The 20852-nt window shown below is 30.6% G+C and overlaps 1 protein-coding gene across 1 annotated transcript; it reads left to right on the top strand.

Annotated features, from left to right (window-relative positions):
* The first annotated feature begins 1045 nt into the window (after positions 1-1045).
* LOC139485872 (uncharacterized) lies at positions 1046-3098 on the top strand. Its single transcript, XM_071270520.1, has one exon. The coding sequence runs from the start codon at positions 1083-1085 to the stop codon at positions 3006-3008; it is 1926 nt and encodes a 641-aa protein (XP_071126621.1). The 5' UTR covers positions 1046-1082; the 3' UTR covers positions 3009-3098.
* Positions 3099-20852: the final 17754 nt, after the last annotated feature.

Raw genomic sequence — 20852 nt, 5'->3', positions numbered from 1 at the left:
CATAATTTATTTTTCACTTGTCAATTTTTTTTTACCAAAATTCATATGTGAAGCCAATAAAACTTTTTTATCCTCTTTCTTTCTCTCTTGTTTTGTTTTCAGCTCTGAATTATGTTTGACTATCTCAAGCTTATGTTAGAGCATCATACAGATATCTAAAGTTTTGATATGAAATTCGAAGTAGAATGATATAGTATTCCGTATTATCATTCTGTCTTCATTTAATAAAATATATAACGAGTTATTGGTATATTTATCGATTAAAAGATTGATAGATCTCATTATTTATAGATAAACCAATCTTCATTAAATGCAATAGGCATGCATTACTTAGTATGAATGGACAAGACAAAAAAAGATTAAAAAAAAACAAAAAAAACAAAAAAAAAACCGATAAGCACTATATTCATTTTTTCACAATTAAAATTTAGTTTTCATTTCTCAGTTTTTAATAACTTTAACGTATATTAGCATAATTAGGTTTCAAATTGAAGAAGATGGAAACGTTTAAAAACTAGATCTCCGATTAAAGGAAGAAAACGATACATATCAAACTATGCTACTGAAACTAAATTTTATTAATACTAATCTGTATTTTTTAAATCAGGAATTTAAACCAGGAACATGAAATGTGTTTTTTTAATTCATAAACAGAATAGCATAAATACTTTATACCGACCTAATCACATCAAAGAGTAACAGACAAGAGAAAATGGAAGGTGAGAAAATTAGGACATACAATTAAATAAGAAATATTCAAACTGTTTTCGATTACTTGTTTAAAAACGACATTTTTTTGTGGGTGTGTTTTCAGTTTATCTTCGACATGGAAGCAAATGGAGCTGTTGAGTATGACTATCACTTTTGAAATAATAAAATCAATTCTTTTATTACAATCAACATAGTCATTTCAAAATCTCTTCGTCTGTTGTTATGAAAAATTGTCATCTTAACAACTCACTGAAGCTAAATTTCAATTTTATTATAGTAGATCTATGTATCCCTATTACTTCATAATTTATATATTTCATGTCATTTCAGACATAGAAACAAAAACTATATCATTAGCACTGTATCGTTATATGTGTCACAACATAGTGGGATCTGAGAATTATGTTAAAAATCTCAGACTTATGAATGCCGGCAGGGATGATTTATACAGCGATACTGATAGTACCTTTATCACAAGTGGGAGTTTTGGTGAAGGACTTGAGATGAGAGGAAGTGATTTGGATATGATGTATGTAATTAAAAACATGGAGGTTTATGAAGACATCAAAACGGCTTACAATTCAAATGTTCAATATGTTTTAATGGAAACAGATGATGTAAAACCTGGTTTTACTCAGTTGCTGCTAGTACAAGAACAAGTATATTCTCAATTTCTATGTCAACGATGTGAGGAACATAATGGCAAACATTATTTCTCGAGCGCAATATTAAAACAAAAGTTCATGTGTAATACAGATAGCACTGTAATTCATGGACCATGTATATCTGACAAAGGAGGAAACTTTGACAATGCTATTTGCTTTCATTGTAGAACATGGATATCACAAGCATCACAGTGGATAACAAGATCGAATAGCTCATGGCCAAGTTATAATGTCAAACAAAGTATTATAAAACATGGAGTACTTTTCGTACCAATCGGAGTTAAAGGATTACCTAAAGAGAATATAGAATGGCGAATTTCTTTTTCTGTTGGTGAAAAATTTCTAATTAATACTTTTACACACACTCAATTGATGTGTTATGCCCTTCTAAAAGTTCTTTTGAAAGATGTTATAACAACCTACACCGAATGTGAAGATTTACTCTGTTCATATTTCTTGAAAACAATAATTTTCTGGATATCAGAAGAATTACCACAATCAATATGGAAACCGGAAAATCTTATACCTTGTTTTATGCGATGTTTTAGCAGACTGATATATTCAGTTGAGTATTCAGTTTGTTTACATTACTTCATTCCAGAGAACAACATGTTTGAGAACAAAATAGAGGGACGCGTTCGTGAAATACTGTTGGAGAAATTGTATACCCTGCACAGTTACGGATGGCGATGCATCTTATTTTCAAATCAATTATCTAATTTTCATGTATCAATGTGGATGGATCACATCGAACCACATACATTGCATACTATCGAGGTGGTAAAAACACTTCATTCCAAATTATTATGGTTTACAATTAATGTGTATAGTTCTACTAAATGCAACACTAACACATCCACAAAAATAATACACCAGATAGTTTTCAGTGACAATTCCTCACTTAAATACGTCTCTACATACTACATGTCAGTGTGGGGTTCAAAATATGCGCAGTCTGCTCCCCTGAATAGTACTAGAAGAGGTAATAAACATCAATACAGGCAATATAAATCCTGTCTTTGTACTCTGTTACAGAATATCTATCACGACGCTGTTTCTGGATGGCTGATGTTAGCATCGTTTTTCTATAAGTCTAAACAGTATAGTAAGGCATTACACATCATCGCATATTCTATATTGAAATGTTCTCCCGAAAAACTACAAATTTTAATGGATTTGTCGGATATTCATTATCAAACCCTTAAACTGAAATTATTCCAGAATATAAGTATTGTACAGTTGTGGAAAATAATGCTCATTGATCGTATGAATTTTTTACGTAACTCTTGGCTTATACCAAACGAACTACAAATGGAAGTGGAAAATGGAGCATATCATATTTCCTCTAAAGTGTATGCTTATTTTCTTAAGTTGTTGTGTCATTATCAACTCAATAATGCCAGACAATGTCAGGATTGCCTCCACACTTTACAAAATGTTATAAGCGAAAACAATTTTATAGAAAATAGTAAACAATCACATTCTAGAGCATACACTATTCTTGGAATTGTTTTTCAGTTATTAGGAGATAACGAATCTGCCCGACAAGCATTCATGCAGTCGGTTGAAATAGAGCCGGATTGCAGTTTAAATACTTCCGTAAAGAGACTTACACTAATGAACTCGTTTTGATATTTGTGCATTCAGTTGAACTACTCGTAAAAGAGTGTAAAACACATTTAGCATGTATTTCGAGTCAATCAATATTTTGGCTGTCTAGAACTGGATATTTTGTTGAGTACAAATATTAAAATAAGAAATTTTGTACAAGTAGGATATCGTATATGTTGATTGTTGTAACCATTTGAAAGTTGTTTTTATCATGAACAAATAAAACTCTATTCATAACTTTTTCATAATTTTTTTTTTGTGGTTGCAGAGACGGTTATAGACTATGGAATAAGGAGCAGATTAAAGAATGACAGAAACGAGGAAGGGATGATACTCTTCCATATGCCCCTTTTCTCTTTTTTAGTTAATTTGTTAAAAACAAACAAGAACTACAAAGGATAACTTCGCTTAAAACAGGAGGAAAAGCATTTTTAACGAATCTATACTATGAAACGAGAAAACCTCATTTTGTGTGTCGTTTCTCTTCCTTCCACAATAAATAAATCATCATGCCTCTGTGCCTCTGCCTCAGGTAACATGCATAGTCGCATTTGTCATCCATTCTTATGATTATTCAGATTGAGTTATTTTGGGAAAAAAACGACAAAATAGGTGTCCGGATATTTTTTCGCGTTTATCCAAATGTAAACTACGATTACACTACTTTAATATACAGAGACTCTCTGTATTCTGTCTACTTTTTTCTTGAATATTTACTATCTAAGGGGTCATACCAGTTGCATATATATTGAAATAAGTAAAACATGTGGAAACAAGAATGTGTCCAGAGTATACGGAAGCCACATTGGCACTATCATTTACTGTTTAAGTGAACCGTGAATTGGGGTAAAATCTCTAATTTGGCATTAAAATTAGAAAGATCATATCATAGGGAACATATTTACTAAGTTTCGAGTTGGTTTGACTTCAACTTCATCAAAAACTACCTCGACAAAAACTTCAATCTGAAGCGGGACAGTCGGACGGACGAACGGACGAACAGACTAGAAAACATAATTCCCATAACTGGGGCATACAAATTTATTGTTGAAAGTGAAAGTAGCGATTTGACCGAAATGAAAGTAGGGTAGAGATTAGAGGGTGGTAGTACTTATTCGGGACGTCGAGATCGTGTGTTTTTAAGCCCAGGATTTCGGGATTGATCTTTACGGGATGCGGGAATATATTTTTTATAATTTCGGGATGTCGGGATATGAATGTCGTTAAAATACACACCTCGGGATTTCATGTTTTTAAGCCCGGAATATTGGGACCAGGGCCCCTCAGACCACCCCATAAATGAGCCTTAGTCATTTATACGAGATTCAACTCCTACCATTGGCATGTTAATAGGGCTCTCAAAAGGAAAAAACACTGATGGAATGTCATAGAAGCACATTTTATTAAAATAATAATGGTCTATAAGCAGTTTCATTTATTTCATGTTTGAAGCGGTGCAAATTTTTAACTTAATTTGACTTTTACCAAAAAATGCATTGTAGCAAAGGGGAAGAATAATTGTTGTATAACGCCAGATACATGAAAATAATTGAATTTAACAGGAAGGAAACACATAACGGACTTTGGAAAAAAGGAGAGAGGGCTTTTGATACCTTATATGAAATTCTCCAGTCATAATATCTTTTACAAAAATTCATCCTACAACAGTTTACACCGATTTCGCGGGTGTGTTCAAGTATTATTTTAAAAAGAGTAAAATACAAGAAGTAAATATGTTCACATGTGAAAGTAAATTTAAAAAAAAATAATAAGAAACCTGCCCTTTAAATACCAAAAAAAGGTGTGTATGTTTGTCCTTTCAAATATTTGTGTATTTGTTTTTCCTTTTAGACACCAAAAGTCAGTACGATTGTTTAACGGTCAATTTACAAACCTAGACGGACGGAGTGTGCTCGGACATTGTAATAGCGTGTTGGCTGTTTGGTTACTACTTGTTCTGGTACATGGTATATGTTCGTATATCAAAATCGCTTGGAATTAACGTGTGTTACTTGACCAGGGAAAACTCGTGCTGAACTAAGATGTATCTGTATTCGCCACCGTATTTATATTTAGGTAACCAATTTACCGATTTGGTTTAACTGTCACAATTGATTAAGGGCATACATGACCAATGTTTAAACAAATCTAGTATTCACATCTCTAACTTTTTTTCTAATTGATAGTTGAATTAATCATTATAAACATCTTATAGATAGTTCGGCAGTAGACATGTTTTATAGGCTACACGAACTCCTCATGTTTGATATTCTGCACTACACAGTTGATACCTTCGACATAAGGATAATTACACACATTTATAGTTTGTAAGAAAAAAAGACTCGAACTCGCGATGTATCAGGTTAAAAGTCGAAAGTATAAATTAATTCTTCTTTAATTTTCTCTAATAAAATGAGTTTATGTACCTAGCCCAAATACACTGTCTGTAATTATAAGTTGGAGACTTATAGCTTTTTTTTTGCCAATGTTGCTTCTTTGTGCATTTCCACGGTTTGGGTCCCAGATCAATATGAAATCGCGATCAACATTTTCATTTCAATGACAAATCGACAACTGACTTCCAGCTTGGTAACTTTCAGTACTAAAAGCGATTATTTTATCTTGGAACATGTTCATAGTATTGGTAAAGCTCTCAACATAACATGTATCTTTGGCTAACACATAATCCCCAAGGTTGGTGTAAATTATAGATTAACTCATCATAGATACCAGGACTAAATTTTGTATATACGCCAGAATTACCGAAGATTACGTAGATTACGTAGATTACCGAATAGCAGGTAAGAGAAGTTTACAGCATTTGGTATTGATAGAATTATCCGCTTAGGTTCGTAGTTTGTGTCATGTCTACATCGTGAATCAGGATGACAGTTCTGGTGATTGTTCTTATAATGTTCCACAGTATTTAGCAATACATTCTTTAATTCTTTTGGATTTTCTCCAGTTTCTAAGGCCAAACGAAAATGTCTTTATATTGCAATGTCCATTGCAAATGGAATAGTGGTTTTCGACATTTTGGATGATTTTCTAGAGTGATGTTTTAGTTTTTAGGGATAATTTTTGGTCGGCATCTTTTTTCTGTACCTGGATAAAAAAAGAAAATGTGTTATGACTGCCTTTAAGACAACTCTTTAAAAGAGACCAAAAATGACACAGAAATTATTAACTGTAGGTCACAATACGGACTTCAACAATGAGCAAAGACCATACCGCATAGTCAGCTATAAAAGGCCTTTGTAGGTATTTAAATCTAATGTTTTCATATCAGACTTTGAGGCCTGTTCATTATGATCAAGAAGAAAATAGCCTTAAGACCTATCCTTATATGTTAATATTAAATACAGGGTGATTGAGTTGCTGCACAAGTATAATTCGTTTTTTTTGGTAGTTTTGAAAGTTTTTTTAAATTGCTTTTAATATAAATTAGAAATTAACATAATGGATTAAGTAGAAGTTGTATATATTGTAGTCAACAGTGTTAACCGTGGTCGTCATTCATATGGCATAATTTCGTGCATAAACATGTATAGACCTTACACGCGAGATATTAGTTCAAACGTTCGAATAAATTAATTTTAAGTCCTGTTGAAAATAAGTAAAGATTTTTAATACAAACTTGATGTTGTTATCTACATGTTGAACAAATATTTATAAATAAATTGAAATTCAAATAGTAAAAGGTAAAAATGATTACAATAAAAGTGAGAGAAAAATCGAAAATTGCTCATTTTCCAAGTGTTTTTAATAAGTTTAAAATATAGTCACCAATATACAGATGTTTATACTAACTAGTATTTCTTATGAAACTGTTTAAATGACCTAATACAAACGATTGTCTTAATTGTTTATGAAAACATAAGAAAAAAAATTGGTTCTACAGACATAACTCATATTTATGCAACTTGATTTTCGAAATCTAAAAATATCATAATAAATGATAAACGCCAATACAAACAGTACAATTTCTGTCTTTGATTTTTGCTAATGTGCTGTGTATATATACCTTGTCGTGTTTCTTTGTTACATATGACGTGGCTCTGTACTTTTATATCCCATAATTTTGTTATTGTGCTTTGTGGTATGGTAAATTTTGTATTCTTGTCTTTCATTTATGTCAATGTGCTTTGATTTAAAGTCTTTTTGTGCTTCTTTGTTACATATATGCTGGTTGTAATAGCGATTCAGATACTTACACAATGTTGACTGTTGTACTCCTATTTGTGACATTTTTACCTATAATGTCTGTTTGTTTTGTTCACGCATCGTTGTCAATGTAATGGAACTTGATGCTACTGTCATACAAGTGAGATGTTTAGCTTGCTTTAAAACCAGGTTCTATGTTAACAGAAGTTCTATGTCCACAACATTATTGCGAAGATTTGTTTCCATTTCCTAAGACTTTATATTATATCTATTTAATGTAATTTCAGACACAGAAACAAACATCATTAGCACTATATCGTTTTATGTGTCAGAACATCGTTGGAACAGAGAATCATGAAAAAACAATCCAACGGATAAACGCAGTCAGGGATAAAATAACCGGCAGCGACCCTTTAACCTTCATTACCAGTAGGAGATTTGGTGAAGGACTTGAGATGAGAGGAAGCGATTTAGATATTATGTATGTAACTAAAATGGAGGTCTATGAAGACATTAAAGCTGCTAACAATTCAAATGTTGAATATATGTTAATGGAAACAGATGATGTAAAACCTGGTTTCACTCAGTTACTAGTACTAGAACAAGTACATTCTCAATTTGTATGTCGACACTGCGAGGAACATCATGGCAAACATTATGTCTCGAGCGCAATACATAAACAAAAGCTCATGCGTAATACAGATAGCACTGTAATTCATGGACCATGTTTATCTGACAAAGAAGGAAATGTTGACCATGCTGTGTGCTTATATTGTAGAACTTGGATAGCACAAGCATCACAGTGGATCACAAGATCAAATAACTCATTGCCAAGTTATAATGTCAAACAAAGTATTATAAAACACGGAGTACTTTTTGTACCAATCGGAGTGAAGGGATCGCCAATAGAGGATATAGAATGGCGAATTTCTTTTTCTGTTGGTGAAAAATTTCTAATCAATACTTTTACACACACTCAATTGATGTGTTATGCCCTCCTAAAAATTCTTTTGAAAGATATTACAGCAACCTTCACCGAATGTGAAGATTTACTATGCTCATATTACTATTATAAACAATAATTTTCTTGATATCAGAAGAATTAGCACAATCAATATGGAAACAAGAAAATCTTATACCTTGTTTTATGGATGTTTTAGCAGACTGATATATTCAGTTGAGTATTCAGTTTGTTTACATTACTTCATTCCAGAGAACAACATGTTTGAGAACAAAATAGAGGGACGCGTTCGTGAAATACTGTTAGATAAACTTTATACCTCTTAGTTACGGATGGCGATGCATCTTATTTTCAGATCAAATATCTAACATTCATCTATCAATGTGGATGAATCATATCGAACTACATACATTGCATACTATCGAGGTTGCAAAATCACTTAATTCCGAATTATTGTGATTGGCAAATTATGCGTTTATTTTTACTAATTGGAACACTAATTTATCCAAAAAAGGAATACACCAGATAGTTTCAAGTAACCATTCCTCGCTTAAATACTTGTATATATACTACATGTCATTGCGGTGTTCCACTGAATAGTACTAGAAAAAGTAATAAAAACGAATACAAACAGTATAATTTCTGTCTCCGTACTCTTCTTCTCAATATCTACCATGACGCTGTATCTGGATGGCTGTTGATAGCATCGCTGTTCTATAACACACAACACTACAATAAAGCAATACACATCATCGTGTATTGTTTAGCCAAATGTACTCACAAAACTTATACCGCTTCATGGATATGTCAAATAGTCATTTTCGATTGCTCTCCTTGTAACAATTCGAGAAAACAAGTATGGTACAATTATGGAAAATATCACTTATTGATGAAATGAAATGTTCACATAACTCTTATCTTATACCGAATGAACTACAAATGGAAGTGAAAAAGGGAGGATATACAATTTCCTCTACAGTGTATGCTTATTTTCTAAAAATGTTATGTCATTACCATCTCAATAATGTCAGACAATGTCAGGATTGCCTCTATACTTTACAACTGGTTTTAGATGAAAACTTTTTGATTGAACAAATCGAAAGTTATCGTTCTACAGCCTACACTATTATTGGTATTGCTTTCCAGTTATTAGGATACCACTAAGCCCTCCTTTAAGTATTCATGCCGTCAGTTATAAATATTACCTTAGAACAGACATACCACTTCTGTAAAGAGACATTCGTTAATGAGAACATTGTTATGATTATGCACCAGTTTAAAGACCGGGAATGACCATGATAATTTTACAGCCGTACAGCAATTATGTCTATTTGGAGATGGACAATGTTAATATAAGAATCAGATTACTTTTAGCGAAATTGCTTGTTGTGTAAATTGAAGCACATGTTCTTGAGTGCATGCTGTGATAAGAGAAAACATTGAGAAACTAGTAAACACAGATTTTATCTCATGTAAATCCCATTAATTTGTACATATAAGATAAAATCACAATCACTATATGCAATCAGAAATATTAAATGTTTTAATGAGACACCAAAATATAAATTTGCATCCCATGAATTGATATTTAGATAAATCAAAATGTTTACTTCATAAATTAGCATGATGAATGAATATTAATTTTTCTTTAATTTTCTCTAATAAAATGAATTTATGTGCCTAGGCTAAATACTTTTTCTGTGATTATAAGTTGGATACTTATAGTTTTTTTTGTCAATGTTACGTGTAGCATTTCCACGGTTTGGGTTCCAGATCAATGTGAAATCGCGATCAACATTTTCATTCTAATGACAAAATGCTAACTGACTTCCAACTTGGTAATTTTCATTACTAAAAGCAATTCTGTTATCTTGGAGCATGTTCATTATATTGTTATAGCTCTCAACATAACATATATCTTTTACTAACACATAATCCTCAAGGTTGGTGTAAATTGTAGATTTCCGAATAACACCTAGAAGAAGTTCTTCAGCAATTCGTATTGATAGAATTATCCGCTTAGGTTCGTAACTTGTATCACCTTTACATCGTGAATCAGAATGTCATTTTCTGCTGGTTGTTATTATAATGTTCTACAATATTTTTTTCTTTTAAATATATTGGTTCCGCAGATACTGTTTCCATTGCTACTTTAACCTTTTTAATGGCATGCCATGTATCGTTCTGATTTGTAATTATTCCATTGTCTTTTATCAGCTTGTTAATACTCAAATTTCGGTCATGAGAATGGACATTAACTTGCACACCTTGCTCTTCCAAGTAATGCGTTGTGTCCTCTATTTTTTATGTCGCTGTGATACAGAATCATCAGCTTTTGTAATTTGTTCACACTTAAGAAATTTGTGGATTTTTTCTCCTAAAGCTACAACATTGCTGTTTTTTGCTTTTTTATGCCAGCCATGTCGACCATCTGTCATTATATAAATTCTTGTCAAGTCATTGATATTCCAATTTCTTCTAATACTGCTCACTCAATACTCTTATTGTATTGCTGTTTAATATGATGCTTGTATCGTTGAATCATGTATTACTTTTGAAATGTTCTATTTTATCAGCATTAGCAAATCTGTTGTAGTGCAGTGGTAACATTCCGTTAGTATATCCATGAAAGGTCCTCAAGTTTGCAGGTGTTCATCATTAGATAAATAAGGAGATGATGACCATAAAATAGAAATGTGTTTATCAATGTCACAATTAAAACGAACTGCAGCTACATGTCATTTTAGTGTCAACTTATGTATACTGAAATATCAATTGCAATTAAATAGAATAGTGGTTTTCTACAACTTTGATGATTTTCTTGAGTGATGTTTCAGCCGTTAGGAATACTTTTTGATTGACATCTTTTGCTATACCTGCCTGTAGATATCTAAAACTAATGTTGTCATATCAGACTTTGAGAACTGTCTATTAGACCTTTTCAACAACTCTCGATAACGACTAATGACATTAACAGTTTACAGGTAAAATGAAAGGGCCGTCTCAAAGTGAAACATAATTCATAAATAGCATTATATTCAACCTTCTATTTGACGAAAGAAATGTTAAAAAAATATATGAATATCTCTCTCTTTTATATGTCATTCTTCATAACGACATGCATGTCGATATAATTAAACCTACAAGTAACTAAATACTGCAATCATTCCCCATCGTAATCTGCTTATTCGCCTCTTTTAGTGAGTCGTTTGATAATGAATATTAGATAAGCGAGTGTGTCAACTTAGATTATCCCACATGTCAATAGGGATTTTTTTTTATTTTATACTACATACTAATTTGTGGAAGGAACATTTTAACAGGAATGTTCGTTCGTCCATTACAATTTGTGTTTATCGAGCCATCTTAACGTCACATGTTGTACAAATGCAATGTTGTGAGCAGTCAAAGCTATTTGTTCATGTTGTTTAAAAGGTCAAAGGAAATAACCACATCGATAATTGAGTAACGAGAAAATATTCTGCTTCAAGATACCATGACAGTTCGGGTGTTTCTTTCTTAATTCACAAATAGGTTTAATTTTGACCTTAGTAGCAATATACCAACTTCACCTGCATATGGGATATATATTTCCCAACTTATTCGATATTCAAGAGCTTGCAGCTCCTACTCAGACTTTGTAAAACGTCATCAATGTCTGAGTAGAAAGTTGATGAACCAGGGGTATGTCAAACAACGTCTCGTCCTTTTTCTAAAAAAGTTCATCGGAAGGTACCAAGACCTTGTTGATAAATATTCCGTATCAACTTCTCAAATAATACACGATGGTCTTGATGTATAGATTCTGCGTACTGATGTTGTGTATCATCTTAACAACATGTTTTATTGTTCTTTTATTTGTTTTTGTTCTATTATTAAGATTACTTTTACTGTTGAATGGTTTTATGTGATATCCGTTTGACGTGGCTCGGTACTTATACATCTCGTCAATGTGTTTGTATTGGCTTTCATTTTTTGGTGATTTGTTTTGTATATGTGACTCTTTGTATTTCTTTTGTGCTTATAACGTGACTCTGTACTTTAAAAGATCCCGTCAGTATGATATTTGTCTATAATATGTCATTATGATATATTTCTATTATGAATTACTTGTATACGTTGAACCACAAACGTCAAAATCAATCAATGGCGTAGTGGAATTGACAATTTTTGGATTCTCATAAATTCTATGTATAACTTTTGAACTAGTTTGAATCTCGGTCTATTTCTGTAATTTATTCTTACATACTTTTGATTTTTTAACTCTGTATGCGTACATTGCCTATGAAATTTTTTTTTTTTTTTTTTTTTTTTTTTTTTTTTTTTTTTTTAAATTGTTTGTATGCACTTTGAACAACAAATTTATGTGACGTATATAATTTTTCTAACGTCAGACACTCAAATCAATCCATGTGTTCTTAGACAGTAGATGTTATTGTGTCCTGTTAAATTGTTCCCCTTTAAAAAGTTTTGGATTCTCATATATTCTATGTATAATTTTTGGACTAGTTTGAATCTCGGTCTATTTCTGTAATTTATTCTTACATACTTTTGATTTTTTAACCCTGTATGCGTACATTGCCTATGTAAATTTTAAAATTGTTTGTATGCACATTGAACGACAAATTTATGTGACGTGTATAATTTTTCTGACGTCGGACACTCAAGTAGATCCATGTGTTCGTGGATAGGTTTTTGTGTCCTGTTAAATTGTTCCTTTTAAAAGTTTTGGATTCTCATAAATTCTATGTATAACTTTTGGACTAGTTCGATTTCTGTAATTTATTCTTACAGTACTTGCAACCTTAGGCGTTACTGTTTGACGTGAACTTGACTGATCGGTGAATGATCGGTGACGGATGTTTGACTGATCGATGAGTGATCGGTGATCGGTGACCCATAGGATCCGTCAAATAAGTCAAATAACCTATGTGAGAGTTACCCTGACAACTGTCACCGATCGATCAGTCAATTAAATTTATGCACGGATCGGACGGATACGTATATATTTAAAATTCTTATGTAAACCGAACTCGACAGTGTTTACAAACGATGAACGCGGACCTCTACGAAGACACCTTAATTTACACGTTAATTTGTAATAAAATTAGTTGCAATAAAAAAGTGAAAATAGTATAACAGAATAATATGCTTAGAGCGTTAAATTATTTGTGTTGATTAATAGTTTTGTATTAAATATTGTTAACATCAGCGACATATAATACATAATTGTATTATATGACTCTGTTAACATAAACTAGCTTAGTCCTACGAAAATGGTTATTTTTGACCGCCATTGGATTTTTGAACTTTTTATAGTTTCGAATAGGTTGTTTTTTCGTGAAATTAAAAGAATGTCAAAGAAATAATATTAAATTTTTTTTCGCATTGTTTAAATTACCAAAATTATTCTTCTTTTTATTAAAAATGATACTATTTTATTTTAAATCAGTTATTTTTACCATCTTGAGACAAGTCTTCTAATCAGAATTGAGATATAATGAGAATTAAAATACTTAAACTTTTATTTTTGTGGAATAAGAATGCAGTTATTGATTTATTTTGATACAAATTATTAACCGTCATATGATTTGACTACTTTTTGTACATCAAGATTGGCTGTTCTTCATAAAATATGCTTACTTTAAGGAAAAAGATATTAAATTTTTGTACGCGTTGCTTAAAATGCAAATATTTCTTCATTTTACTGAAAATTATTGACCGCCATTAAATTTTTGTACTTTTTATAGTTTAGAATAGTTTTTTTTTCATAAAATTAAAAAAATGTCAGAGAAGTCATACCAAAGTTTTATTCGCATTGTTTCAAATAACCAAAATTATTCTTCTTTTTATTAAAAATGATACTATTTAATTTGAAATCAGTTATTTTACCATCTTGAGACAAGTCTTCTAATCAGAATTGAGATATAATGAGAATTAAAATACTTAAACTTTTATTTTTGTGGAATAAGAATGCAGTAATTGATTTATTTTGAAGCACATTATTTACTGTCATATGATTTGAGTACTTTTTGTACATCAAGATTGGCTGTTCTTCATAAAATATGCTTACTTTAAGGAAAAAGATACTAAATTTTTGTATGCGTAGCCTAAAATGCAAATATTTCTTCATTTTACTGAAAATTATTGACCGCCATTAAATTTTTGTACTTTTTATAGTTTAGAATAGTTTTTTTTCATAAAATTAAAAGAATATCAGAAAAATCATACTAAAATTTTGTTCGCATTGTTTAAAATAACCAACATTATTCTTCTTTTTATCAAAAATGTTACTATTTAATTGGAAATCAGTTATTTTTACCGTTTTGAGATGAGTCTTCTAATCAGAATTGAGATATAATGAGAATCAAAATACTTAAACTTTTATTTTTGTGGAATAAGAGTGCAGTTATTGATTTATTTTGATACAAATTATTAACCATCATTTGATTTCAGTACTTTTTGTACATCAAGATTAGCTGTTCTTCATAAAATATGCTTACTTTAAGGAAAATGATATTAAATTTTTGTACGCATTGCCTTAAATGCAAATATTTCTTCATTTTACTGAAAATTATTGACCGCCATTAAATTTTTGTACTTTTTATAGTTTAGAATAGATTTTTTTCATAAAATTTAAAAAATGTCAGAGAAGTCATACTAAAGTTTTATTCGCATTGATTCTATTAACCAAAATTATTCTTCTTTTTATTAAAAATGATACTATTTTATTTTAAATCAGTTATTTTTACCATCTTGAGACAAGTCTTCTAATCAGAATTGAGATATAATGAGACTTAAAATACTTAAACTTTTATTTTTGTGGAATAAGAATGCAGTTATTGCTTTATTATGATATAAATTATTAGCCGCCATATGATTTCATTACTTTTTGTTCATCAGGATTGGTTGTTCTTCATAAATTATGTTTACTTTAAGGAAAAAGATATTATTTTTTTGTACGCGTTGCCTAAAATGCAAATATTTCTTCATTTTACTGAAAATTATTGACCGCCATTGGATTTTTGTACTTTTTATAGTGTAGAATAGTTCTTTTTCATAAAATTAAAAGAATGTCCAAGAAATCATACTAAAATTTTATTCGCATTGTTTAAAATAACCAAAATTATTCTTCTTTTTATTAAAAATGATACTATTTTATTTAAAATCAGTTATTTTACCATCTTGAGACAAGTTTACTGATTAGAATTGAGATATAATGAGACTTAAAATACTTAAACTTTTATTTTTGTGGAATAAGAATGCAGTTATTGCTTTATTATGATATAAATTATTAACCGCCATATGATTTTTATTACTTTTTGTTCATCTGGATTGGTTGTTCTTCATTGTTTACTTTAAGGAAAAAGATATTATTTTTTTGTACGCGTTGCCAAAAATGCAAATATTTCTTCTCATATTGGAAAATATTGTAATTTCAATTGCAATCAGTTGTTATAAATGATGTTCATATGTTTTTTGTAGAAAATGTGAATTATTCAAGAATAAATCTGCCTAAAATTATTTCTTTCTTTTTAAGGAATATATTTATGTTTACCACCATTGGATTTTTGTACTTTTTATTGTTTAGGAGTAGTTATTTTTTTATTAAGGTAAAATAGACTATCAAAAAAAAAAATGTAATGTTGTTTGCATTGTTTAAAATTATTCATATTTCTTGTTAAAAAAACAGCATTTATTTTTGTAATTTGTTATTTTAAAGGCTTCGATTGTGACGAGAATATAGAAAGTCCATGATTATGATAAGTTTTTTTTTATAAAGAATTTTATGATGATAAGGATACAAAAACTTTAAATATTGAAAAAAATAGACTACATTATTCAATAACCGATCCTTTCATTTTGTTTTTCCCGAGTATGTTTGGAAAATAATAAAATCAATTTCGCGATGTAGACACTCGCCGGGTTTGAAAATATATAATCTAAATAAAACGAAAAAGACCATTCTTTAATGATGATATTTTAATTTAGGTTTTATCTGTACATTTCTTTTCATTTCAATTCATAAAACTTTGCTAAATAATTAATAAATAAAATGTATCATTGCGCGGAACGTTCGATTTTCACGAGTCGCCATTTTAATTAAATTAAACGAAACTAAGATTCCGTTATTTGTATTAGTTCATCATGTGACGTATTTAAGTTCAATCCGTCATCAAGGTCGATCGGTACTATCCGTCCGATCAGTCCGATCAGTCAATTACTTTTACTATAAGTCTGACGGATTGCTGACGTGAGTTTGACGCGAACTTGACTGATCGGTGACTGATCGATGACCGCTGATTGATCGCTGAAATAGTAACGCCTAAGGTTGCAAGTACTGTACATACTTTTGATTTTTTAACCCTGTCTGCGCTCATTGCCTATGTAAAATTTAAAATTGTTTATAATCCAGGTACTTTTGATAACTATTGTATGCACATTGAACGACAAATTTATGTGACGTATATAATTTTTCTGACGTCAGACACTCAAATCAATCCATGTGTTCGTAGATAGTAGATGTTGTTGTGTCCTGTTAAATTGTTATACGATGATGACTGATGTTCCCATATTTTGACTATTTTATTGATTGTGACTGTTTATTTAACGCATCATGTAAATGTAACGGAATTTGATGAGACTGTTATTAAAGTGAGAGGGTTAGCGCTATAGAACCAGGTTTAATCCACCATTTTCTACATTTGAAAATGCCTGTACCAAGTCAGGAATATGACAGTTCTTGTCCATTCGTTTTTGATGCGTTTTGTTTTTTGATTTTGCCATGTGATTATGGACTTTCCAAATTGATTTTCCTCTGAGTTCAGTATTTTTGTGATTTTACTTTTTGATAACACATTCTTAATACACAAAATAAGGTACGGTCAACAACAATTTCTTAAAGACACATCTTGTTGGATATTGTCTTATCGGCAAACAAAATAAAATGTGTTTTTTCTTCTATTTTACTTTTGAGACGACCCCTTTTCACCTGTCATAGTCGTTCTCAACTGTATGTGTAGACAGTTGTTGCAAAGGTATATAATGATAAAGAAGAAAATTGTCTAAGACCTTTCCTAATATGTCAGCATTATTTACAAGGTGATTCAGTTGCTGCCAGAGTATTGTCTGATTTTTTTGTAATTTTGAAAGTAGTAATTGGTTTTTACTGTCATCTTTCGGAACAGAAATTTTGAAGCAAGTGGTAAAAACTGTAAGTTTAAGGATTATGTACCCTTGTGTTGATTCAATGGTAAACATATGGAAATTTTATAGAAAAACCACAGCCTTTATCCTTGTACTCTCATATTTGGCAATTTGATGACTGATAAATATTGGATTATTGCATGCAGTGCTAGCATTGATTTCCTTAATTTTTTTTTTATTAATTTAGTTATTGGTTAAAACAAATAAAAATATGGACCAAATCAAGTACACCTTTTAGGGTTAGCTCAACTTTAGTGACTCAGCACGATGTATTAAATAGTTTATTTAATCACTGTAATAATTTGTAATTGATAGATCTTAGAGCGATAAGAAACTTCTCAATACGCATTTAAAATATATCCCTTTTTTAGTCGAACAAGATATATCATTTCCAGGAGAAATAAGGTGGTGCAGTGAATGTCAATTGGAAACAATCCCAAGTTCATTTTTTTCAGATCCGTAAACGTGTGATAAACCATATAGTCATATCTTTAAATTTTCAGTAAGGAATCGCACCCAAATTTTGTTCTACATTTAGTGCATTTAAGAAAATGATTATTATGATATTTTTTTATTGAAGTTTATTGTATGATTTCTGTGGGATTGCACTGGGATTGAACCGAATTATAAGCAAAATCTTTAATCATTTACCTAAGGACGCATTTTGTTCAATAATAAATTAGTTCATTGGTATTTGAGTTAATATTAAAACGAGTTTAAATGCATTGTTAAAACTGTGTGTCGAATAGGCTCCATATATAAACTTACAGGCATTAAATCGTGAGTTCTAAATGCAAATCATGAAATGTAAAAGTGACAGATTTAATAGAAAATCAGGTGTTGCATACTGAAACTTTTTGACAGAGAATCATTTGAAACATTGCTAAACTATAAACTTCTGGTGAGTTTTATATGAATGTATACAATTACGCTAGTCTTGAGTCGTTGCATCTTAAATAAAAGTTGTGTATGATTGTCTTTATTGATACTTTTTTGTTTAATAAAACATGTGTTTTATTGAATTACTTCACAACAGTTGAAAGTTGATTTATTTTTAAAAAGTTGTTCTCGTTTTTACAGGAAATGCTTCAGGTTTCACACAGATCGATTAAAAGGCTCTGTTTCGGGAATTGAAATTTCATAAAAATTTATTTATTTTATGAAGTTGACCTCATTTTCACAGGAAATTATTCAGGTTTTACACAAATCGGTTGAAGAGCTTTGATTCAGCATGTGATATTTCATAACAGTTGATTTATTTTAACAAAATTAACGTAATTTTTACAGGAAATATGTTTTAGTTTCACATGGATCAATTTGAATGCAACGCTTTTGTTTCAGAATGTGACAGTTCATAAAACATGTTAAACATTATTTATCTTAAGAAAGTTGTCAACATTTTTACAGGAAATTATTCAGGTTTAAAACGGATTGGTTGAAAAGCTTTGTTTCAGATTTTGATAGTTCATAATTACATTTTCTATTTTTAAATACTAAAATCGAGTTGCAGATATTTGTTTTCGTTACATTGGTCTGCAGATCGTTTGCCTATAGGTTACACTTAGTAAAAACGATTTTTTTCACAAACCTCGTTCCTTTTGGGAGAATTTAATTTTCAGAGATAGTTTGTTGTGTTCACCTTGCTTAGTGCTCGGAGCACAAACATCATGCTCGAAACATGAAATCCAACATTTCAATTGGTTGATTTTCGAGTCCGAGTACAAAAAGACGACTCGAAAGTTTTATAACCGCAAGGCCAGGTAGTTTAAAGATAAGATCGTTTTACTTCATCTCTTAGAGACACAAATTGAAAACGTTACCTTTATAAATACACATGGATAACGACCAGATTGAATTATGTAGAAGACCCAGAAGTGTATGGATGGGTAGTACAGAATACTAGTATGAGTTTTAAATCTTCGAATTTTAAGGTATATAAATGTTGAAAATATACCTTTGTAAAAGTTAATACCATTGCACCTTAACTTGCAACGTCAATCGTGAATTCATCAGTTACCTTTTTTTTAAATAGTAAGGTCTCGTCTTATCAACTGATTGTAATTAAAAAGACTTAATCATCACATACAAGGTTAAATAGTCTGGTACTTTCAATTCAGACTACTGGCAAAGTCGAAGGTTACCCACAGATTATGAAGAGAACTTTATATTATAGGTTTTAAAATATATATCTATCATTAAGGATTACTGGGTATTAGATTCTGCAGATTGGTATAGTGTGTACAGACTCAGGATTAAATCATGTTTACAATGAGGCAATTAATCAACGAATATCATACCTTATAAAAGTTTTAACTGTTTTTAACGCTTAACTATATTAAAGAGCAAAAGAAAGGCCGAACACTTTCTTGTCAAATGATATCAAAGGAGTTGGTTTACTTAATGATAATTTTGCTGAAAAATATAAGTGCTTTATTGGATTTGCCTTCATCAGTAACTGGCAAGGCCGAATATTTGAAATCCAAAGATGTAAAACAACAAACGCAACATTTGCGCTTTGAGAACAAATAGGACCTACAAAAAATAGATAAAATAATTTAAGGTCAAATTTGTCTGATTGAATGATTATATGTACATACACGTTTAGAAAGGTTTGATATGTGAATATGCTGATCTTGTTGAAGTAAAGTAGTATTTGAATAGCTTGTTCATGTTGTTTAATGGTGACATTGTTTCCTTAAACAACAATATTTCGTTTCTAATAATGAATTTGAATGATAATATAGGTGCACATTGACAAACATTACTCTTAAATATATTGACAGAAAAGGAAAGATATGTTTAATACAATGATTGGAAAGTTCATTTATTAATAATTGCTCAGCTCAGAGATCGACGTAATATATATTTTGTTTATTGGCGATATAATTGCAGAAATAACATAGAACGCAAAGATATTTTCTAAAAGATATAAATGTGTGTTGACGTTACATGGCAGGGATCTCCATAAATAAAAATTGAACGATGGAGGAACTTTCACCATCACAGACCTTGTCTTCGCCATACAGTGTAGCGTGATCGAAAATAGTTCATCCCTCCATGTAAGGAATGGTGAACAGGCTCATACATTGCTTATTTTAAATTATATTTATTCAATATTTTCATTAACTGCCATTTGTAACCATTCAAATGCAAATCCTTCATGGTCCCTCGTACTTGTGAATGATAGAAAGCAGTCATGAAGGTTCCCATGTAGTTTTTTTGCTATATTTTGGTCATTTTTATGGGGATTAAAAATAATGTGGAGCTTACTTTTCATGGACACTGTCAAATTCAGAAGTCATGAAGCCATTACGGGTATTGCTGATTTGCAGTAACAACAAAACGATTTGTACGGGTTATGTAAAAGGTTACTGATATTTGTAGGGCAAACTTTAACAAATGAAAAGGTTTTTGATGACTTTATCAAGCAAATTGATCCTTTGCAATATACATCTTTCGAGTCTGAAAGTAAACCAGAAACGTGGAAGAATCAATTTGATTGTAAATTACGGAATAAATTCAGAATTACGATA

Source organism: Mytilus edulis, chromosome 8, assembly GCF_963676685.1.
Source record: "Mytilus edulis chromosome 8, xbMytEdul2.2, whole genome shotgun sequence".
NCBI lineage: Eukaryota > Metazoa > Mollusca > Bivalvia > Mytilida > Mytilidae > Mytilus > Mytilus edulis.
Note: the sequence above shows the minus strand (reverse complement) of the source record. Positions and strands in the feature narration are given on the sequence as shown.